The following is a 24337-nucleotide window of genomic DNA, read 5'->3' on the forward strand; positions in this document are numbered from 1 at the left end:
CCCCCACCCCCGCCACCCGGGTCCCCACCCCTCATCAAGACCTGCCACCACCACAGGCAGTTTCCCTGGAACGTCATGGCTGAAACTGACTGACTCACCAGCAGTCTCTGAGCCTGGGCCACGCGGATTCAATGAGCCGCTGCTCAGAAGCCACCCCTCCCCCCTGAACATGTGGAAGGAGTTTGGGCCTCTGTTTCCAGTCATTCATAAGGCCCATGTTCCTGCTCGGCCTCAGCAGCCCTGACTCAGCTCTGCGGGAGGACTGGGGATCTTTATAAGAACTTTGTCACTGAAAAAACCCCTCCCACCCACTTCCTCTGACAGTTTAGCCAGAGCAAGGAAACAAGGTGGACTGGCCCTGTCCTCCCAAGACGGTTGTGAGGACCAAAGGAACCAATCCCTGTCAAGCTCTGAGCACAACGGCGAGCAAGACAGAAAGTTCTCACTAAAGGCTGCTGCCGCTACAGTTGCTCTTGTTCTTGTTGTTGCTGTTGTCATCCTGAGTTCCAAAGTGCTGAAGGCAAATACAATCTAGGACAGATGGCCACGAAGAGAAGGCCAGTTAGAACAGACAAACAAGGAGTTCCCATGTGGCTCAGTGGTAATGAACCCAACCAGTATCCATGAGGACTCAGGTTCAATCCCCAGCCTCCCTCAGTGGGTTAAGGATCCAGCATTGCCGTGAGCTGAGCTGTAGTGTAGGTCACAGATGCAACCGGATCTGGTGTTGCTGTGGCTATGGTGTAGGCCACCAGCTACAGCTCCAATTCAACCCCTAGCCTGGGAACTTCCATATGCCATGGTGCAGTTTTAAAAAGACAAAAAGAAAAAGAAAAAGATAGACAAGACTGGCCAAAAAGTTCACCTGGAAAGTAGAAGGCTATAGTTTGGCATGTCAGCTCAAATCATAGGACCAGAAGAGAGACGAAGGTGGAAAAAAAATGGAAGAAAAAGGGGGAACAAGGAAGTGAGTTGGAACCAGTGGAAGTCATAAGGCGTCAATAAGAGTTACTTGGAGGATACGTCGTCCAACGAGACAGGATGTCAAAACGAGAGAACGGGCCACCCTAGTGAGGCCAGGGGACTCCAGGAGAGGGCTAAGCCAGGGGGAGAGGTGTTCAGGGAAGGACGATGACGCTTACAGCTGACCCTACAAACCTCTCTCTTACTATCTGCCGGGGAGTCCTGGCCTGGGTCCCCAGCCCCCCCACTGACCCCTGACTGGTCAATTCTCAAATAGGTCCATGGGGACACTGGGTGACTCAGGCAGTGCCTGATCTTCCACTGCAGTCACCTGGCTGAGTGAGTCATCCAAAAACAAAACATGTGCTAACTGCGCCATGGATATAACAAGTGGTTTCTCTAAAGCAAGTTGTTAAGAAAGTTTATTTTGGTTCCTTCATTACATGTAGCAGCAGTTCAGTAATCCAAGCAGGGGAAGGAGAAAGGAAGGTGGATTTCAAGGTACCACCAACCTCTGTGCCCTGAGCAGAAAGCATTGCCTAAAGCAGTAGGAAATCCAAACTACCATACAGGAGGCATCCTGATGTCAGACATTTTCAAATGTGTACAAGTATAACCAAATCGCTTGGTTATAAAGCAGAAATTATCACAACATGGTAAATCAACTATACTTCAAAAAAAATTTTAAAAAATGAAAAAAGTACTTGGAAAGATTAAAGAGTCTCCCTATACCTTTTTAAGTTCATGTTTTTTTAAATGTTATTCTAAGTCTAAATATTTACAAGAATGAGTTTTCTAATAGAGCATAAATATGAATATTTTAAAATGAAACTACTATATCATTCTTGTAAATAAACCTAATGGAATCTCTTTAAAAAAGTGCATCAGAGCCAATTAAATGTGGGACTTAAGGAGTTCCCGCTGTGGAACAACAGGATCAGCAGCATCTCTAGAGTACCAGGATGCAGGTTCAATCCCCAACCCAGCACAGCGGGGTTAAGGATCAGGCATTGCCGCACCTGTGGCAGAGGTTGCAACTGTGGCTCAGATCTTATCTGTGGCTGGGAACTCCATATGCCTCGGGGCAGCCAAAAAATAAAAAATATATATATGTACTTAACATCAGAAGGCATTTGTGTGCAATTCGCCTCTACCAATATTAATGGGTTTTTTTTTTGTTGTTGTTGTTGCTTTTTAGAGTCGCACCCGCAGCATATGGAGGTTCCCAGGCTAGGGGTCTAATCGGAGCTGTTGCCGTGAGCCTATGCCACAGCCACAGCAACTCAGGATATGAGCCACATCTTCGACCTACACCACAGCTCACAGAAATGCCAGATCCTTAACCCACTGAGAGAGTCCAGAGATCGAAATTACAACCTCGTGGTTCCTAGTCGGATTTGTTTCCGCTACACCATGATGGGAACAATATTAATGTTTTATGAGTTGAATTGTGTCTCCTCAAAAGATATGCTGGAGTCCTAACCCCCAGAACCTATGACTGTGACCTTATTTGGAAATAGGGTCTTTGCAGATGCAACCAAGATGAGGTCATTAGGGTGTTCCCTAGGCCAATACGACTGAAGTCCTTATAAAAGGAAAATACCAGAAAACAGACAGACAGAGAGAATGCTGTGTGAAGACAGAGGCAGAGATTGGAGTGATGCAGCTGAAGGGCCAGCTACCACCAGAAGCTAGGAAGATACAAGACAGGAGACCACACAGAGTCTCAGAGGGATCATGGCCCTGCTGACCCTTTGATTTCTAGGTTCCAGAGACAATACATTTCTATTGTTTAAAGCCACACAGTTACAGTAGCCCTGAAAAGCTAATACGAAATGGATTTGCACATCCATAACTTATATGACATGATTTTGAAGAACACCGTCCTGAAATCCTTGGCATGATTGAGAAAAGCCAGCCTAGAATGAAAACTTTGCAATGGTTAATCCACCTACGGATAATAGAGATGTGGTCACTTTAGTTTTATACTTTTCTACTAACACATGTCAGTGGTGTTGGCATTCATTCATCCACTCATTTACTCAACAAATATTCACTGAGTACCTCCCTATGACCAGCTCTCTGCTAAGCACTGGAGACACACTAAACAAACTCCCTACTCTTCTGGAGCTCAGAACTCAGAGAAAATCAAACATGCTCAGCAGAAAACCAAAATATATACAAGAAAAAAATAAAATTTCAAAAAGCGGCAAATGCATCAAGAAAATAACGTAGGATAAAGAAAGAGCATCTGTGAGGGGAGGGTGTTTTCTTTAGCAAAAGTGGTCAAGAAAGGCCTCTCTGAGGGACATTTCAAAATGATATGAAGGCGTGAGTCATGGGAAGATGTAGGGGACGAGTATTCCAAAAAGAGTCCACAAGAGTTGGACAGACCTCACTCAGCCTCTTAAAGAAACAGCAGGAAGAGAGAGGAAAGTGGAGAGGGATGGAGAGGTGGTTGGAAACGCAGAACAGCCACCGTAGGGAGTGTGGCTGTCATTCTCCATGTGGTGGGAAGCCACTGGAGGACCGTGAGCAGAAAAAGATCATCCTGGCCATTGAAAGGAGCACAGACAGTAAGGGAACAAGATCAGAAAGAGACCAATCAGGAAGCAATTACGATAATCCAAACAGCAGAGGGCAAGGAGGTAGATCTGAATGGGAGCGGTGTCCACAGTGTGTACTCAGAGGACTTGATGTGAAGGCGTGGCGGGGGGGGCAGCAGAGAAAGACAGGAAGCCTTTGCTCTGAGCAACTGGATCTCCATGGACAAAGTCTAAATGTGCTGACCACTGGCCATGTCCCTTCACTGACCCTTCAGCCAGTCAGTAGGCTCTGCCCTTGCACATGAAGTCCAAGCATGTCTGGTTAACATCTCCAACCAGGTTAACTAGGTAGCCATGTGCTAATCACTGTATAAAAAGGATGGAGTCCTGTCTTCTGTATGGTTGTTATCTAAAAGTTAACTCCTGACCCCTGGAAAACACCCCAAGGGCAGGGGTAGCAAAACAGTGAACATTATTACTGCGTAACAGTGGGTGTGGCGAGGGAAGCATGCTGGAGATCTCAGGTCTAAAGACACTTTTACCAATCCCAGAGGCTGTGCCACCTCAGGCCCATCCCTTTTTGTCTCTGGTGCTCTCTTTTCGTTGTTGTTGTTCTCTTTTCAGGGCCACACCTGCTGCACATGGAAGTTCCCAGGCTAGGGGTCCAATCAGAGCTACAGCTGCCGGCCTATACCACAGCCACAGCAATATGGGATCTGAGCCGAGTCTGTGACCTACACCACAGCTCACGGCAACACTGGATCTTTAGTCTGCTGAGCGAGGCCAGGGATCAAACCCTCATCCTCATGGATACTAGTCGGGTTCATTAACACTGAGCCACAATGGGAACTCCCTCTCTGGTGCTCTCTTAAGGTCCAGTGACTCTTTGAGTCTCTGTCACATCCCTATTCAATAACTTATCATTCATTGTTCCCTAGTACTTAACAGGTCTAACCCAGCCACATCAGCAAAGCACTGGAGACTCCCGACAAGCTGCTTCCTTTCCTCCATGTTCTCTGATGTGGGGATGTGGGCGTAACACTTATCTCGGAAGCGGTTAGGATTAAATGAGATAATATATGTGAAAGAACCATGCATAGTGGATGCTCGATACAAGTTGGTTTCCTTCCTCCTTATCTTCATGCCAAAGACTTCCTGTACTAGGAATGTCCACCCCCTCACACCCCTACCCACCTCAGGGTGAGACCCTTTGGCTCTACAGGACATAGTGCAGAAATCCCTGGCCAGGAGACAGGAGCCCCCAGGGCTAGACCCCGCCAATGCCACTAAACTGGTTGTATGATCTTAGGCAAGTCACTTCACCTCTCAGGGCCTCCTTTTTGCTCCTTTGTAAAACAAAGGGTATTGGGTTAGATGCTTTTCAAGGTGCCGCCAGCCCTGAAAGTATGTATTCCAGGCAGAAAGCAACAGCAAGGTGACTAATACTCTAGGAAGCCTAGCTAGCATCCCAGGGCCCAAACCCCTCATACAATGCACACATGTCCATTTCTCCTCATGTCCTAACTAATATTTGGTTCAAATGCTGCCTCTCAAGTTCTGGAAAATTTTATCAGCAAAGGTTCCACCTCACCCCCCATCTGACTCATTCAGTATAGAAAGGAGGCAAGCCTGTACCAAGCTCTGAGGCCCAGCCCAGCAGCACCCTGCTGGTGACCTCCTTGACATCCATCTGCCCAGTTCTGGTACTTTTCCTCCCCTTCTACCTTGTGGGTAGAGACAGCAGGCGGCGGTGCTGTCGCCAGCACTTGTTGCCAGTCTGTCTTGCTAGAAAGGCAAACCGGTCCCAGCATTTTGGAAGACAATTTCACAAAACCTATTAACATTTAAATTTAAAATATTCATGTCCTGGAGTTCCTGTCGTGGCACAGCAGAAACGAATCTGACTAGGAACCCTGAGGTTGTGGGTTTGATCCCTAGCCTTGCTCAGTGGGTTAAGGATCCGGTGTTGCGGTGAGCTGTGGTATAGGTCACAGATGCGGCTTGGATCTGACATTGCTGTGGCTGTGGCATAGGCCAGCAACTGTAGCTCCGATTGGACCCCTAGCCTGGGAATCTCCATATGCCACAGGTGCAGCCCTAAAAAGCAAAATAAAAATAAAAATTAAATATTCATGTCCTTTGACCTAGCAGCTTTGGTCTAAGAAATTCAACCTAGGAGTTCCCACTGTGGTGTAACAGGATCAGAGGTATCTCTGCAGCGCTAGGACGAAGGTTCAATCCCTGACCTGGCACAGCGGGTTAAGGATCCAGAGTTGCCACAGCAGCTGCAGAGGTCAAAACTTCAGTTCAGATTTGATCCCTAGCCTGGGAAGGCCATATGCTGTGGGCCAGCTAAAAAAAGAAAAAAAAAATCAACCTATAGAAACACTTGAACAAATGTGCATAATAATGAACAAGGATGTCCCCTGCAGCTTCATTTGATGGCAGCAGATAACTGGAAATGATCCCAACATCTATCAACAGGGAATTGATTAAGAAAATTCAGGTATATCCATATTACAATATGCCTTCTGGCTAGAATTACAACTCTTGGAATAAACAGTAATGAAAAGCCATAAACTAACATAAAAAGATGCCCATGGTATATTAAGTGACATGAGCCTATTGTGGATGTCCTGCTTAAGAAAAAACAACAATGATAAATAATTATATATGGTGACATATATGTAGGGAAAAAAACCTGGAGAACATGTTACTTGTGGTTGTCTTTAAGGACCAGACTACAAAGGACTTGCACTTTCTACCTTATTCCTGTACTTCTTGACCTTTCCTTTTTTTTTTTTTTTTTTTTTTTTGTAAAACAGACTGAATTATTCTTATAAGCTAAAAGAAAATTAAAGCTAATTTAAAATATTCTCTGTTCTGCCTCAGTCTCTACTTTTGCATTCATTTAAATGGAGGCTCTCCAGGAATTCCCATCGTGGCTCAGCGGTTAAGGAACCCGACCAGTATCCATGAGGACTCGGGTTTGATCCCTGGCCTCGCTCAGTGCATTAAGAATCCGGTGTTGCCGTGAGCTATGGTGTAGGTCGCAGACGCGGCTCGGATCCCATGTTGCTGTGGCTCTGGCAAAGGCCGGCAGCTGTAGCTCTGATTAGACCCCTAGCCTGGGAACCTCCATATGCCACTGGTGCTGCCCTAATAAAAATAAAAAATGGTTTTTAAATAAAATAAATAAATGGAGTCTCCCCGGAGCATGTGGACTCTTTACAAACAGAGCACCTTCAGCATCAAAACCTGGTAATATCTTGGAATTCCAAAGTTCTCAATGAGAACTCCACAAAAAGCTTGGTCCATCCCACTCCCACAGCCCTCAGGAATCTCCCAGGAAAGAGCATGGTCTGTCCTCAACTTGCAGGAATCCCAGAATGGAGACACCATATTCCCCTCCCCTCTGGGGAGTTGGTCAAACCTGCCCCTTGCAGGTGACTCCAGCCCAGGCTGAATCTGGAGGAGTTTATCACATGTGGTGGCTAAAGCAGGGGTTTGGAACCATCAGTGGATCTCATAGACCTGGGTTTTCTCTATCCAAGAATCCCATCAGTAAAAGATTTAAGGTTGACCACAGGGACTTTTAAAGTGGCTACTGAATGTGCCTTTCGCCAAACTTCTGAATTCTTCCGGTACAAATTTTTTCAAGCTTGTTTTTAACTGTAGATCTCCCTTTTTCCCCCAAAGAAATCCCTAAATGAAATTGCACATTATTAATCTGTTAAAGGAAAAGTTTCTCCAGTTGAAGGTTAGGAGGGGCAAGAGCAAACTGGAGTCTTTCTCAACCCTTTGCAACCCCTGAGACACTAACAGTCTGAGGCCCAAGGTAAGAGGACTGTTTAAAGTCACCCAGCAAATTGACAAAGAAGCTTGCAGAGCCATGAGTCAAATATTGGCTTCTCAATTCCAAACCCCCAATTCTTTTCACCCTGAAGGGTTTTTATCTACATGAAAAATAGTGGCTTTTATGAGTTCCCACCGTGGCTCAGCAGAAATGAATCTGACTAGCATCCATGAGGACACAGGTTCAATCCCTGGCCTCGCTCAGTGGGTTAAGGATCCGGCGTTGCTCAGAGCTGTGGGTCGCAGACATGGCTCAGATCTGGCGTTGCTGTGGCTGTGGTGTAGGCCAGCAGCTGTAGCTCTGATTCGACCCCTAGCCTGGGAACCTCCACATGCCACAGGTGAGGCCCTAAAAAGACCAAAAAAAAAAAAAATAGTGGCTTTTGTAAGTTGAAAAATATAACACAAATTTAAGTAAAGGAATACACACACACACACACACACACACACACACACGAATTATTATTTATGCAAGGGGGAAAAATTCTGAGTAGAATACACCATCTGATTTATAGTGAGCATTACAAGGAATAGAATTAGAAGGGAACCAGACATTTCACCCTTCAGTGAGTGGCTTTCTTATAAACAGCACATATCATCTCAGTCTCCCCTTGGATGTTTGAATATCTTCACTAACTGGGCTAAGAAATGCTGGCAAGGAAGAGGAGGAGTCTTTTTGTGGGAACATGAGAGAAAACCAGAAAGAAAGACTTAGAGTAGGTTTTTGGTTTTTTTTTTTTTTTCCAAAGGTGCTACCCCAAATTTTTAAAGGTAGATTAGCCCCAGGTTTACTTAGCTTCTGGCTCCAAGTTTTGTGACATATCATATTTGCCCACATTTGCTTTAAGGACCAAGAATAATAAAAGGGCTGGTTGCTGCAAAATCCTCTCTGATATCGAGGATATTACCACTTAGCACTCTGGAAATCTAACAGCTTATAGGTGGCCCAAATGGATCCATCGAATTTGAAAATGTACACACTGAAAGCTGGATCTGGACCTAACAGATACAGCTGTAAAGGTAACTGTCTCACACCTGAGGAAGATGGAATAGTCTCAGACAACCTCTTAGCATTCTGATACAAGCAACAACATGGCTGAGTCTCAAATGCATTATGCTAAGTGAAAAAAGCCAGACTTGAAACACTACACACTGCATGATTTCATTTATACAACATTCTGTAAAAGGTAGAACTAAAGGGACAGAACACAGATCAGTGGTTGCCAGGAACTAGGGAACAGGGCGGGGGAATGGAACTGATGACAAAGGAGCTCATGGGACCTGTTTAGGATGATGGAAATATTCTGTATCTCGATTATGCTGATGATTACTTGACTGCATGCATTTGTCAAAGTTCATTTTTAAGTACACCTAAAAAAGATTTATTTTACTGTTCAAAATTATACCTAAATAAATTTAAATTTGGAAAAAGAGTGTTGCTGGGAATGCTGTGTGCATAGAGAAAAAGGCAGATTTCATAAATTTTTCGCTGGAAAGTCTGACATTTAAATAAACACCAGTTTACACAGGGAGAACAGAGAGCGTCATTTCCCTGCTTCCACCTGCTTTTCCATTCATGACCTGAGCTCCATCTGCCACAATGACCTTCCCACTCAGGAAGGTAGAAGAGGCAATGGGGTGAAGTGGCAGGCCAGCTCTGTGGGCAGCAGCGGGGACTGGATCAAACCAGTCAGTTTATCCCTGAAGCTGCTCAGTCACTCCCCCAGTCAATTATCTGTCTGCTGATTCATGAGTTGTGGTTCCTGTGGGCATGCTTCCTGGCTATTGCTGCCAGCAAGGGCAGAAGCAGTCTTAGGGCTGGAAGGGGATGATAACCAGAAATCCTGAGTGAGGTGTGGCACTGCAGAGGAGGCATTTCCACTAGGAAATTCCAGAGCCATTATCCAGACTCCCCCTCCTCACCGTTGCCTCCTTGTCCCATCTTCACGCTGTTCCCAGGAGACCTCTGCCACTCACACTCACAATTTGGAGGGCGGTAAAGCAGAATGCTGCCTTCCTGTGTCTCTTTTCCCAGGAGGGGAAAAAAAGGCAGACACTTCACAGAGGGTCCCTTGACTTTTCAACACTCTCAGATCAGAGATCTAAATGGTGCAGAAGTGCAGAGGTCCAAGTGCCCACAGAACTCGTGGTCTCAGCTACAGTCTAATACACTCCAGCGTGCCCGGATGGAGCACTTGAGGATCGCTTATAAATGAACGCAGATATCCAAATATTAAAGCAAGGTGCACTGGTTCTACATGCCATTTCATAGCCATCCATAGGAATTTATTTTGCCCCCTTTGTGCCAGCCACTGAGCATAGAGTGTTGAACAAAATAGACACGTCCTTCTCCTCATGGTACCTCAGATCCTGTGAATGTCTTTTACTTTCCTCTTTTCCCAGGGACAGGACTTAAAGTTTTCTCATGAATAAAGCAAAAACATGGGATTCTCTCCTCCCTGGGCTCTTCTGCGGGTTCTTGCTGGGTGAGAGCCGCTGAGAGATATGACATGCTACCAGTGTGGAATAGGCTAAAATAAGGAGTCCCCTGCCACATAGCTGGGGAAAGAGGGGCTCTTTTGGTCTAATTCTGGGGACCTGAATTGCTTTCATGCATGAGGCAGTAATGATTTTGCCCCCAATACATTGCAGATACCATGGATAGGAAGAATGACGGTAGTAGTTGCCACTTATTGAAAAATTATTTTGTGTCTTTATCTCATTTACTTGGCATAATCATAGAAATATGTTTTCTCCACTTTAGAGATGAGGAAACTGAGGAACAAAGAGATTAAGAAACTTGTCCAAGGTAAAACAGCCAATAAAAAGCAATATCAAGACCCAAGGAGGAGTTCCCATCGTGGCGCAGTGGTTAACGAATCCGACTAGGAACCATGAGGTTGTGGGTTCGGTCCCTGCCCTTGCTCAGTGGGTTAACCATCCAGCGTTGCCGTGAGCTGTGGTGTAGGTTGCAGACGCGGCTCAGATCCTACGTTGCTGTGGCTCTGGCGTAGGCCGGTGGCTACAGTTCCGATTTGACCCCTAGCCTGGGAACCTCCATATGCCGTGGGCGCGGCCCAAGAAATAGCAACAACAACAACAAAAAGACAAAAAAAAAAAAAAAAAAAAAAAAGACCCAAGGAGTCACTGTGGCACAACAGGATCCACCGTGTCTCTGGAGTGCTGGGGCATAGGTTCAATCCCCAGCCCACCACATTGGGTTAAGGACTCTGTGGCTCAGAGTCTTGGATCTAATCCCTGGTCTGGGAATTCCAAATGCCTCCAGGCAGCCAGAAAAGAAAAAAAGAAAAAGGAAACAAAACCACAATTGTTTAAGGAAAAAAAAAAGACTTAAACACCACATCTGACTGGCTTTAAACCATAGCTGCCCTTTTCCCCACCCAACAAGCCTTCCTCCTAGGTCTCTTCAGCCTCTGAGGGTTCCTGCAGAGGGCTTCAGTTGAACAGTTTCCAGGATATAAATTCAGGAGGAGAAATCAGTACCTCAGTTCAGAACCAATCAGTTTAGGTGTTCCCACTGTGGCTCAGCGGTAACAAACCCTACTAGCATCCATGAGAATGCGGGTTTGATTCCTGGCCTTGCTCAGTGGCTTAAGGATCCGGTGTGGCTGCAAGCTGTGGTGTAGGTCACAGATGTGGTTGGGATCTGGTGTTGCTGTGGCTGTGGGGTAAGCTGGCAGCTGCAGCTCCATTTCAACCCCTAGCCTGGGAACTTCCATATGCCATGGGTGAGGCCCTAAAAAGACCAAAAAAGGAAAGAAAGAAGGAAGAAAGGAAGGAAGGAAAGAACGAAAAGAGAGAGAGAGAAAGAAAGAAAGAAGGAAAGAAAGAAAGAAAGAAAGAAAGAGAGAGAGAGAGAGAGAAAGAAAAAGGAGAAAAACTATGTTTACCCATCACCATGGCTGGAATCACCCCAATCACAACAAGGAATCTGTGAACAGATTCCCCTAGAGGCTATTTAATGCTAACTTAGGTATGTCAATGCAGTGGAATCCTATATCGATCATTACAACTGTGTGAACTAGATCACCAAAAGGTATACTAGAAGCGAGGGGTGGAGAAAGAGACACTAAAATAAAAAATACACTCTTTTGGAGTTCCCGTCGTGGTTCAGTGGTTAACGAATCCAACTAGGAACCATGAGGTTTCGGGTTCAATCCCTGGCCTTGCTCAATGGGTTAAGGATCCAGCATTGCCTTGAGCTATGGTCTAGATTGCAGACGCAGCTTGGATCCCGAATGGCTGTGGCTGTGGTGTAGGCTGGCGGCTACAGCTCCGATTCGACCCTTAGCCTGGGAACCTCCATATGCCGTGGGAGTGGCCCTAGAAAAGGCAAAAAAAACAAAAAAAAAAACCAAACACTCTTTTTCTTCACCAAATGAACCACGCACCATGCTAGGTTCCATCTTGTTACCCTACTTCTAAAACTGTAAGAAAATATAATGATTAGACTCAGACATCTTTCTGAAATTCAGGAAGTTGTAGATGTAAAAAGAAAGCAAAAAAAAAAAAAAGTTTTAAATTCATGAAAAAAGGCATCTGTGTAGGAGAGAGGTGAGTTGCCTCTGGATTTCTCCATTACCCCCATCAACAGCAGACAGCATCTGAATCAAGGCTCTAACCTCTCCCAGGGCAGAATGACGGAGATTCATAATTTTGTGCCATTGCAGAATAAAGGCATCAGTTGACTTGTTTGAGCATTTATCACATAGGAAGCCTCGGCAGTAATAACTTAAACAGCCCCCTATATATTATTTGTAACTCCTTCATCAAGTTATGGATCATAAATTGTGGTGATGGTTTCATGAGTCTATAATTATATCCAAACTCAAGTAATATACATTAAATATATACAGCTTTTTGTTGTCAATCATACCTCAATGAAGTGTTAAAAAAAAAAAAAGATACTGTTGCCCTGTCAGGTACAATCTCTTATACACGAGTCATCAAGTCTTTCTGAATAATTATTCTCCAAATGGGCTTAGCAATAAATCTTACTTTAAAAAAATATCCTCTGCAGGCTCTAAATTGCTTTACAGTGAGTACCACTCTTTTCTTTTAAGGTAATATGTGCACACCTGTTGAGTCCTCTGCAGAGGAACGTTGCTGTGTATCAGGAGCCAGAGTTCTCCCTGGAAAGGTCACTCGGGCTCCGGAAAGACCAAGGGCAGCACCCCCGGGCTGTGCTCTGCCCCTCCCAGCACCAATGAGGCCGAGTGCCAGCTGCCTCGGCAGTTGATAGCGGGTGCAGCGGCAAGACAGACAAAGCCAGGGAGCCAAGCCAGCTCCAGGGGACCCCTGGTGTGGCTGCTCGCCTACACCGGAGACCTTTTCGGATGCTGGGTTTGTCCCGGAAGCAGAGGCACGGCTGCCGCCCAGGGACCCTGTAGGAGGCAGAGCCCTCATCCTCCTCAGAGTTGCTCCCGCTGGGAGCCACCAAGTAAAAAACAAAAATTTGGGAAAAGTATAACACAAAGAGAAAAAGGAATGAGGAGTAACGGGTAAATCTGCGCGCGCACGTTCTCTTATCCGAGAAGCACATCCCTCTGTCAAGATGCGGACCAGCTCTGGGAAGCCCCAGCTCGCCTCGGTTACCGGACCCAGTCTGCCTTCGCGCGGCCAGGACCACCTGCGACGCGCGCAACCCGGGCTGAACTCGGGGCTCAGAGATGCGCCCCCGGCGCCGCGCTCGCCGACACCGCGAGCAGGCGCCTAACCTCGCTAACTAAGGGCTCGCTTCGGCGTCGCGGACGACCCGCCCCTAGGTAGCCCCTCGCCGTTGCCACAGCCGAAGGTCCCCAGCCTGGCCCTGAGCACTCCGAGCTCAGCCGCGCAGGACCCGCCCGCCCGCTTTCCCCGCTCCAAGTCTGCACACGCGGCTGCGGCAGAATGCGCGGCACGGCTCCCCGAAGAGCTGCGTCCCGCCGCGCGGGAGCCTCACTCACCTCCGACGCCGACGCCCGCCAGCGCCCCCACCACCAGCACAGCGGCCCAGAGCGGCCGCGCTCGCATCTCGTCCACCCGCTGCCGCCCTCCGCCTCAGCTGTGCCCTCCCTCCCCACAGCGAGCAGCGGCGCCTGCGGCCGCTTTTCCCGCAGCCAGAGGGGAGGGGACGCTGTGGGTGGGACGCAACGGGGCGGGCCGTGGACTTGCGCTTCCTCCCCTCAGGTCCTTTGCTGGACCCTCCAGAACAGAGAGGGAAGTTGGAAACCGTCGCTCCTCTCTCGCCGCCTCAGCTCAGCCCGCGAGCATCCGCCTGCCTGCAAGTCAGGCACGACTGAGACCCGGGGCGGGCGAGGGCGCATCCTCCACAGATGTCCTGGTCCCAGGGTCCGCGCTGGCACCTGGTATGCTTAGAAAATCCAGGCGCCTGTGGCCCCTCTCCGGACCTAGGTCATCTCCCCGGAGACGCCCACGTGGCTCTTTTTCTTTCTTTCTTTCTTTCTTTCTTTCTTTTTTTTTTTTTTTTTTTTTTTTTTTTTTCTCTCTCTCTCTCTCTCACCTGAATTCTCCTTGGGCACTTTCTGTCCGAACCTTGAGTTTCATTCACTCACATATTCGTGCATTTACTTGACAAACCTATTGAATGCCTACTCGGTGCCAGGCACGGGCTTAGTCCTTTATTATTCACTAATTTTTATCTGGGGAGTAGTTTGGTTTTCCCGTAGACCGTAAGCCTCTAGAGGACAAAACCACATCTTAAGTTTGTGTGTGCAGTTGAAGTCCACAAAGGGACTTTCTCTTCAAATGCTCGCTCAGAGTATCTGATAAAAGTTTCAGAACACAGTCAATATATGGCCTCCATGCAAACCTACAGGCCTTGGAACTTTACTGCATTCTCTTCAAAGCCCTTCTGCTTTTCCCCAGTCCTGCCTCATAGACTCTGGGTCTTCCCCAAACTAGAAACTTCAAAGTTCAAAGAGGCAAAATACTAGGGCTGTGAACAGGAGGCCACCAGGGACAGGGGCGGGTGCAGGCTGTCTCAATGGATAGCTCTAAGATGATTTAAAAAAACAAAAAACAAAAAAACAAGGCCTGAAACATAAGGCAGAATTTGGATATCTCTCCAGTTCCTGGGCTCCTCTAAAGGCTTTATGGCTGCCTGGAAAACCTGTTGCTTCCTCAAGCCCTCAAGACACACAAGATGCCTGAAAACTGGCCCTGGCTCAGATCTCCAGCCTAGCCCTAGAATATACTTAGCATTCCCAAACACTCCAGGCCTTTCTATCTGACTGATCTTACTTCTTTTTTCTGCTTGGAAAATTCCACTTATCTTTCAAAACATCTCAGATGTCACCTCTTCCAAGTAATCTTGTCTGATGCCCCCACCCTCAGCAAAGGTGGGCATTCCCTCCTCAGACCTCCCAATACTAGGATACACCAAAAGAACAGCATGCATCAGCAGAAATGTCAGGAGGGATTTGCAAGGGGTCAGGGGAAAAGCCAGCCCCCAAAGGGTAGCTGGGCTTCCTCACCTGAGCTCCATTAACCTCTCCTAGCTGCTGGAGGGCCTCCAGGTCAGAAGCCAGTGGCCCCGTGCAAAATTCAGATCTCACAGTCTGATTACATCTCTGCCTAGATATTTACATATTTGCTTAATTCATATATATGTGTGTGTATATATGTGTATATACACATATATATAAAACCAATCTTCCATTCACCAGTATCTCCTCACCCTGGATCTCTGGAACAAACCACTTGGGGGTGGGCACTGGTCAAGTAAATACGCCGTCCAAGTTTCTAGCCCCTTCAGCCTGAAGAACTTTCTTTAGCAGATCTTGTAATGAAGGTCCACTGGCAACAAATATTCTCAACTTTCATTTGTTTCATCCTCAGTTTTAATGATATTTCTTATATATAGATTTGTAGGTTAACAGATTTTTTTCAGTACTTTAAAGATGTTGTCCCATTGCAAATCAACTATACTTCAATAAAACTTTAAAAAATGAAAAAAAAAATTAAAAAAAGAGGTTGTCCCACTGTTTTTTGGCCACTGATGAGAAGTCAGCCATCATTTTCACTTACATTCTTATTTTCTGTCTTTTCCCTCTGGCTTTTTTTTTCTTCTTTTTTTGAAACAGAGAAGTTTCAAAATACTAGAGTTTCCTTTTATTCTTTGCTCAGTTTCCTCCACTGTTAACATTTTCTATTACCATATTGTAATTATTAAAATTATCATTGATATGATACTATTAACTAATCTAGACACAATATTTGAATCTTGCTAGTATTCCACTAATGTCCTTCTTCTAGTCCAGGATCCAATCCAGGATCCCCTGTCGTATTGTCATCATGTCTCCTTAGTCTCCTTCAATCTATGGCCTTTTCTTTCTTTTCTTTCATCACCTTGACACTTTTGTGTCAGGAATTATGCCAGTTATTGTGTAGTATGTCCCTCAGTTTGGTTGTTCTAAGGTTGTCTCATGATTGTATTGGGGCATTCTAAACAAGAATATCACAAAAGTTATGTGCCTTGTCAGTACATCATATCAAGAGGTACATGATAACAATATGTCATTTTTTACAATGTTAACTTTGATCACATAGTTAGGGTGGCGTCTGCCAGGTTTCTTTAGTATAAAATAACAATCTTGGAGTTCCCGTCGTGGCGCAGTGGTTAACGAATCCGACTAGGAACCATGAGGTTGCAGGTTCGGTCCCTGCCCTTGCTCAGTGGGTTAAGGATCCCGAGTTGCCATGAGCTGAGGTGTAGGTTGCAGACGCGGCTCGGATCCCGCGTTGCTGAGACTCTGGTGTAGGCTGGTGGCTACAGCTCCGATGCGACCCCTAGCCTGGGAACCTCCATGTGCCGCGGGAGCAGCCCAAAGAAATAGCAAAAAGACAAATAAATAAATAAATAAATAAATAAAATAACAATCTTTCTCTTTGAAATGAATAAAAACTTTATGAGAAGATGCTTCAATTCTATGCAAATACCCTGTTTCTCTTCATACTGTCACCCACTAGTTTTAGCATCCATCATGGTTCTTGATTGCAGTTAGTGTGATGTTTGGTTAATAGTGATTTTCTATTTCCTTTTTTCCTTCTACAGCTATCAATTGGTATTCCACAATAAGGAAAACTTGCCCCCTTCACTCTCATTCTTAAAATTCATTTATTTATCTATATCTGTATTAATTCCTGGATATTTATTTTATTCAATGAGTTATAATCCAATACTATCATTATATATTTTGTTGCTCAAATTATCTCTAGCTGCTTCCTTTTTTTTTTTTTTTGGCTGCACCTGCAGCATGTGGAAGTTCCCTGATCCAGAGATCAAACCTGTGCCACAGCAGCAACCTGAGTCACTGCAGTGACAATGCCAGGTCCTTAACTCAGTGAGCCACACGGGAACTCCTGTCTCTAGCTGCTTTTAAGCTTACTCTTTATCTTTGTTTTTTTTAGCATCTTGACTGTAAAGTGAATAGTTTTTGTTTTCTTCATATTTATCCTGCTTGGGGTTAATGAGACTCCTAGATATATAAGTGGTTTATTTTTCACCAAATATAGGAAATCCTCAGCCATTATTTCTTCCAATATTTTTTCTGCCCATCCTCTCTCTCCTGACCTTCTGAAACTCCAATTACACATATTTTAGATACTATCTAAAGTAAAGTAAGTATCCCATAGAATACTGAGGCTCCAGGCTTCTTTAAATCATTTTTTGTTGTTTTTCAGTTAAATAGTCTAGTGATCTCTCTTCAAGTGTCCCAATCCTTTCTTTTGCACCCTCTAATATGCTGTTAAGCCTAGCCAGGAAATTTTTCAGACATTGTGTTTTAAGTTCTAGAATTTCTCTTTGCTTCTCTTTCATAGTTCCAATTTCTCTGCAGAGATTACCCATATCTTCAATTCTTATGTCTGTATTTTCCTTTGAGTCCTCAAAGATGTCTACAGCCACTATTTTAAAATTCCAGTCTGCTAGTTTTTTTATTAAGTATAGTCAATTTACAATGTTGTGCCAATTTCTGCTCTATAGCAAAGTGACCCAGTCAACACATAAATACATTCTTTTTCTCATATTATCTTCCACCATGTTCTATCCCCAAAAATTGGCTAGTTCCCTGTGCTATACAGTAGGGTCTCATTGCTTATTCATTTTAAATGTAATGGTTTGCATCTACTAGCCCCAAACTCCCAGTCCATCCACTCCCTCCCACTCCTAGGCAATGGCTAGTCTATTCTCTCTGACTGGAAGTATGTTTCTTTTTATCAATAGGTCCATTTGTCAGTCTGCTAATTCTGACTCATCTCAGGAACTGTTTCTCTTTACTGATTTTTTTTTTTAGTGGGTTCCAATTTCCTGCTTCTTCACATGTATAATAATGTTAGATTATATACTAATCATTGTGAATTATTCATTTCAGAGTTTATATTTTCACTTGAGTATTGAATTTTGTTCCATTAGGCAATTAAATTACTGGCAGGTTATCTTTTTTTTTTTTTTAATGGTTGCACTCACAGCATATGGAAGTTCCTGGGCCGAGGATTGAATCCGAGCCGAAGCTGCAACCTACACTGCAGCTGTGGCAATGCCGGATCCTTTAACCCATTGCACCGGGCCAGGGATTGAACTTGTACCTCCTCAGCAACCTGAGCCACTGCGGTTGGTTTCTTAACCCACTGTGCCACAGTGGGAACTCCAGCAGGTTATCTTGATAGGTTGGATTGATTCTTTTTCAGGGCTGGCCATTTTTAATTTTATCCTTAGCCTTAGGGTGTTTGGGTTTTGTTTGTTTGTTTGTTTTTGTTTCATTATGTTTTTACTGTAGAACATGGTCCTTACTCCTAAGGTGTGGACTTTCTGTATCATCTACCTACCCAAGTTGTTCAGTGAGATCTTTTTATTCTGACTGCGCTAAAACTCCAATAACTCTAAGCCATGTGCAACCTCTAGTGTTCTTTTCAGCTCTCATCTCCTCTCTGCTAAGCCTTATAGAGTCTCATCCTCATCCAAAGACCATGGAGATCACCCATGCAAACTTCTGGGGCCACCTCTGTGTTCAGCTCCTTCCTCTAAAAGCCTTTCCCACAAAATACAGGTTCTGCAGCAGCCCTGAACTGTTAAACCATCATGCACTTTTTAGGCTCCACCTTCTGGCACTGCAATCCAGAAAGCTCGGCAGATAGATGTAGGGCTCACTGCATGTGTTTACCTCCCCTCAAGGATTATATTTCTGCCATTCTGATTATAATCTTGCCATTGTCAATGTCTAAAGCAGTTTCTCAAATATTTTATCTAAATTATTGTTATTTACTGTGAGAAAGCAAGTCCCATACTAGTCACGTTGTCATAGTCAGAAGCAGAAGTTCTATGATTGTTTATCTATCCAGCTCTGTCTCGTTCACCATCTCCTCTCTGTAGTGGACAGTAATATTGCATTCCCTGGTAGGCTCTGGGTAAATAAAATAATTTCTTCCCAACTCCCCAGTTGATAGGACCATGGAGGAGTATCCAACGCATGACAGACAGAAGATCTTCCCCAAGATGCATTTAAGATGCAAGAATCACATTATCTGGCTCCTTGATTGACCTTGGCCATGTTGACACCAAGATAGGGATCCATCCCTGTGCTTTCATCAATAGTCTGTCCCCTTGGGGAAGCCCCATTCTTATACCATTCCTCATTGTCACCACCGTAAGTTGGAGGAAACAAGTTTGTGGCCATTTCTTGACCTTCAAGGTCATGCCTGTTTCACCTTTGTACTAAGACAGAAGGTCCCTGGATTTGGGTCCCTGCCTCACCTCTTTCTGGTTAGGTGATCTTGAAAAATTCTCCAAATCCTCTCTATACTCATTTTCCTTATCTGTAAAAAAATAAGAATCTTGGGAGTTCCTGTTGTGGCACAGTGGGTTAAGAATCTGACTGCAGGAGTTTCATTGTGCTCAGGCGTTAAGGACCCTACATTGAATCTTCGATCCCCGGCCTCACTCAGTGGGTTGAGGATCTGACATTGCCGTGAACTGGGCATAGGTCACAGATGCAGCTCAGTTCCAGTGATGCTGTGGGTGGGGCACAGGCAGGCCTCAGCTGCAGCTTTGTTTCAACCCTTGGCCTGGGAACTTCCATAAGCTGCAGGTGTGGCCATAAAAAAAAAAAAAGAAAGAAAGAAAGAAAGAAAGAAAAAAAAAGAATCCAACTGCAGTGGCTCAGATCACTGTGGATGGAGGTGTGGGTTTGACCCCCAACTTGCACGGTGGATTAAAGGATCCATCATTGTGGCTCAGATTCAATCCCTGGCCTGGGCACTTCCATATGCCTTGGATGTGACCATTAAAAGAATCCGACTAGGAACCATGAGGTTGCAGGTTCGATCCCTGGCCTCACTCAGTGGGTTAAGGATCCAGCACTGCTGTGAACTGTGGCGTAGGTCGCAGACACAGCTCAGATCTGGCATCGCTGTGGCTGTGGCATAGGCCGGTGGCTACAGCTCCGATTAGACCCCTAGCCTGGGAACCTCCACATGCCGCAGGTGTGGCCCTAGAAAAGACAGAAAGACAAAAAACAAAAGCAAGCAAACAAACAAACAAGCTGTTTCCTGCCCTTTTTCTCCACCTCCAATCCCACTCCACCCCCTCCCAACACACACATATATGAGGTTCTAGAAACCAAGGATATGAAAGCCTTTGGAATCTGAAAAGCACAGAGGAATATGATCTTCTTATCATTTGTGGAGAGATTGTAGCTCTGTCAATACAAATCCATTCCCCTAGTTAAGGAGACGAAGTGTAAAGTATATTGATACAGCATCTCCTCCTACACATTTGGCAGAGGCTCTTCTGTCCAATGAGAGAGAGAGATGATCCAGCTGTTCTTTTGGCTTGGAGGAAATGGGCTTTTCAGAGTCCACACTGAGGGAAGATGCCATAGCGTGGAATTTCTAGGCTCTGGGGAACTGTCTGAGAAACTACCCCCAGATTTTTATCAAGGTTGTGGAGGGATGAGCTCAGCCTTGGCATTTGACTTTCACTCACAAGCATGTATTAGGCACCGGCTGTAGGCTAGGGGCTTCTCCATATACGAAGATATGGTAGTAAAGAGCACCAGACCCTGTCCTCCCAGAGCTTGAGCCCCACTGGGCCCAAGACAATCAAGTTCTGTCTTGGAGCACACCCTCACATGAGCCAGACCTTTCTCTGCTAAAAAAAAAAAAAAAAAAAAAAAAAAAAAACTAAGAGCCCAAGGACCCTCCATCCCAGCTCAGTATACACAGTACTTCCTGGTCAAGCTTGGATTCAAGCTCTGTGCCCACAGAAGGCATCCCATAACTGCTCACATCCCTCTCAGACCAATCCAGACACCTATCCCATCCAACTCCCAGCCAGCTTCATTCTAATAACAGAGCTGCTTCTTGGCTTCGTATCCCAAATTTCTGTTCTGGCATTGTTCTAGATTCCCAGTCACCGTCCTTGGGGATCCAGTGAATCCAAACTCACAGCTGGGATCCAGACATGTATTTCAGACTTCTCAGGCTGTCCTTAGCTTCCTGAGGCAGAGTAAGGTAAGGATTGCCTGCACAATAGTCAGGTAGCCAAGATTTGAATCTTAGCCCCACTATTCATTAGTTCAATGACCCTAGGCAAGTTGCTTAACTACACTAAGCCTCAGTTTCCCCATCTGTAAAATGGGGGTTCAATGGAAAGAAGCCATTTAGCACAGTGATGGGCATATAATAAGTATTCAATAAACATGAGCTAGTTTCCCCGTAGGATCAATCCCCTATGCTGGATTCCCAATCTACTCCCAAATTCTGCCTAAAGGTCAAGATACTCATTGCTTCATTATTGCTGCCTATCGCTAGCCTCCTGGGCTAGTTGACTTTAGCTAATTGAAGCAGGAGGATGTTACAGGCTATGGGCAGGTCCCTTGCTGGTCAGACCGACCATCCTCTGATATAGGTCCTGGGTCAGGTCTCCTGCTCCTTGGCCAAACCATGGCTGATCCTTGGCATAAGTAGTGCAGCTGGGACAAGTGCCAGATTGTCCCAAGCTCATGGACCCCTCTTCTTGCCAACACCTAAAGCATCAGGGCACTTCCGAAGCCAGGGACAAAGTTTCTTCACCCCAAGTCCTTAGATGAGTTTCAAGGGATCTGTGAACCCCCTCTAATATGCAAGTTTGTGTGATGTATGTTTTCCACAGAAACAGTTCTTAGTTTTCACTAGCTTCTTAAATTGGTATCTGATCCCATATGTTAAGAATCACTGAGAGTTCCCGTTGTAGCTCAGTGGTTAATGAATCCGACTAGGAACAATGAGGTTGCAGGTTCAATTCCTGGCTTTGCTCAGTGGGTTAAGGATCCGGCGTTGCCGTGAGCTGTGGTGTAGGTCGCAGACTCAGCTCAGATCTGGCGTTGCTATGGCTCTGGTGTAGGCCAGTAGCTACAGCTCCAATTGGACCCCTAGCCTGGGAAACTCCATATGCTGTGGGTGCAGCCCTGGAAAAAGACAAAAAAAAAAAAAAAAAATCATTGGAGTTCCCATTGTGGCTCAGCAGAAACGAATCTGACTAGCATCCATGAAGACACAGGTTCGATCCCTGGCCTCACTCAGTGGGTTAAGGATCCAGTGTTGCCGTGAACCATGGTGTAGGTCACAGATATGGCTCAGATCTGGCATTGCTATAGCTGTGGTGTAGGCCGGCAGCTACAGCTACCAATTCCACCCCTAGCCTGTGAACATCCATATGCCTCGGCTGTGGCCCTAAAAAGACAAAAAAAAAAAAAAAATCATTACTTTGGGGAAATCCTAGAGTCTAGAACCTCATGAGGTGGGTAGGCATTCTCCTGGGCCACTGAGGACTCCGAGGGACCCCTCACTGCAGCTAATGTCGACAGTATCCCCAGTGCCCTGTCACCACACCAGCTTCTCTATAGAAACAGGGCCCAGTCAATGCTCCCCCAAATCTGCCTGAATCCATTCCGCAATCCTTCCACCCAGTTCTGCCCACCAGGTAGGTTATCTCTACAGATCTCCTCCAGCCGGAGAATGGCATCCCCCACGTCCTCCACTGTGATGAGCTGCTGACCCAGGTCCTTTTCCCCAGAGCATGATTTTCTTCCAAGGGAAAGAACTAGAATTTGAGAGCCCCTTCTTTATAAATAAACAAGTACCCTTCTTTTTATACACCACCCTCCTTACAAACATTGATCATCTCCCTTAATCCTCCTAATAACTCATTTTATAGAAGAGAAACTGAGGTTTGGTGGGATGAAGGGACAATTATTAATTGTTATTTATTGGCTGCCATTTATTTTGTCATTTTTATGTGCAAAACACTATGCTAAGAATGTTTTCAGGAGTTCCCATTGTGTCACGGCAGTAATGATCCTGACTGGTATCCATGAGGACTCGGGTTCGATTCCTGGCCTCCCTCAATGGGTTAAGGAAACAGCATTGCCGCAAGCTTCTGCACAGATCGTAGATGCAGCTCGGATCTGGCACTGCTGTGGCTGTGGCTGTGGCCGGCAGACCCCTAGCCTGGGAACTTCCATATGCCACACGTGCGGCCCTAAAAAAAAAAAAAGACAAAAAAATAATGTTTTCATACTGTATTTAATCAACACAAAATAGGCATGAGAATCCTGATTTTACAAGTAATAAAACAGAGGCTCAGAAAAACAGGCTAATTCGCTTACGAGCACCTGGGTGCTAAGTGGTAAAGCGGGGAACAGGTAGGTCTGACTCTACCGCCGCTGTCTCCTTTACGGTAATTTGGGCTATAGGTTGCCAGACACTCCCAAATGCTTCAAGTGGGCACTGCTATGTTCACAGGAGAAATTCCCATTGGAGCAAAATGTCCCTTTCTGAGATAAAATTGGGAAGTCCATAAAGAAGTTGTCCCCTGCAGCCCAGGCCAAGTCCAGGACTTCTGTGCACCCAGCCCAAGAAGGCAACACAGAGCCTTTTCTCCAGAAGAAGCCTTTTCCCTCCCCTCCCATTCCCTGGGGCTATTTCCAGGTCCTGCCACTTCCTGTCCTAACTATTAGAAGAAGTGACCAGCCATGCCTGGCTGACTCCTGAGATATGACAACCTCACCGGAAAAACCTGGGCATTAGACCAAGGTCTGGGCCAGACAGAGGGCCCCTGGGATTCAGCTTTTCCCTGGTATGATGACACAGAGAAGAGTGACTGTGAGCTGGGAGTATAATCAGCCATGTGCCTCACTTCCCCAAGGCTCTGGTTGTTTGCACCCCAATAAGGCCTGCAATCACCTGGACTTAGAAGCCAGGAGGTCTGAAGAAGGGGTGGAAGGGCAGAGCCCATACCATACCTCCGGCACACCAGGACACTGGCGGGGCACACCTGGACCCCTTGGGCTCCCCTTCCTCCTCTCTCCACCTCTCTGGCTCCATGCTCCTCCCCTCAGCAGCTGTCACCTCTGACCACGCCAAGGGCTGTGTTCCCCATCCCTGGATAGTTACTCAAAACCGCCATTCATTCATCTGCCTGGCCCTGTGTCTTTGGTCCTTCCCTAGGAACTCTACACGCTAGCCCTCCCCTGAATGCTCAGAGGATTTTGCTTGTGGTAAAACCTTCAGACTGGGACCATCCTAGTTTTCTAGAGCTTTCCATTGCTTGGGTCACAAAATGAACCTCTGTTGCCCAGTGTCTCAGGATCCTACTGGTCAATCCACTCAGTAAGATTGAAGCTAAGATGACAGAGGGGTGACAACGTCATAACCAACATTTATCAAGGGCTTACTGTGTGTCAAGCATGGTACTAGATGCTTCATCAATATCAGCTTGTCATTTCCTCACAATACCCTTTAATGAGATGGGCGTTGTTTTTTATCCCTGTTTTAGAGATGAGGACACTGAGGTGCGGGGTGGGGGGTGGGGGGGTTGGCGGTGAGCCCTTTGCCCCTGGTCACTCACTGCTTATACTGTCATCCTCAGTTCCAAACCCTGACGTTCTGGGTTTCAGAGCCCAAACCCTCTGGAG

General features: G+C 45.8%; 1 protein-coding gene across 1 annotated transcript in view; it reads right to left on the reverse strand.

Annotated features, from left to right (window-relative positions):
* Window positions 1-13428, reverse strand: part of ITGB3 (integrin subunit beta 3) — a 57763-nt gene extending 44335 nt beyond the window's left edge. The window contains 1 exon segment of the mRNA NM_214002.1: window positions 13331-13428. Coding sequence (NP_999167.1) covers window positions 13331-13397 — 67 coding nt within the window. The 5' untranslated portion in view covers window positions 13398-13428.

Source organism: Sus scrofa, chromosome 12 (assembly GCF_000003025.6).
Source record: "Sus scrofa isolate TJ Tabasco breed Duroc chromosome 12, Sscrofa11.1, whole genome shotgun sequence".
Classification (NCBI taxonomy): Eukaryota; Metazoa; Chordata; class Mammalia; order Artiodactyla; family Suidae; genus Sus; species Sus scrofa.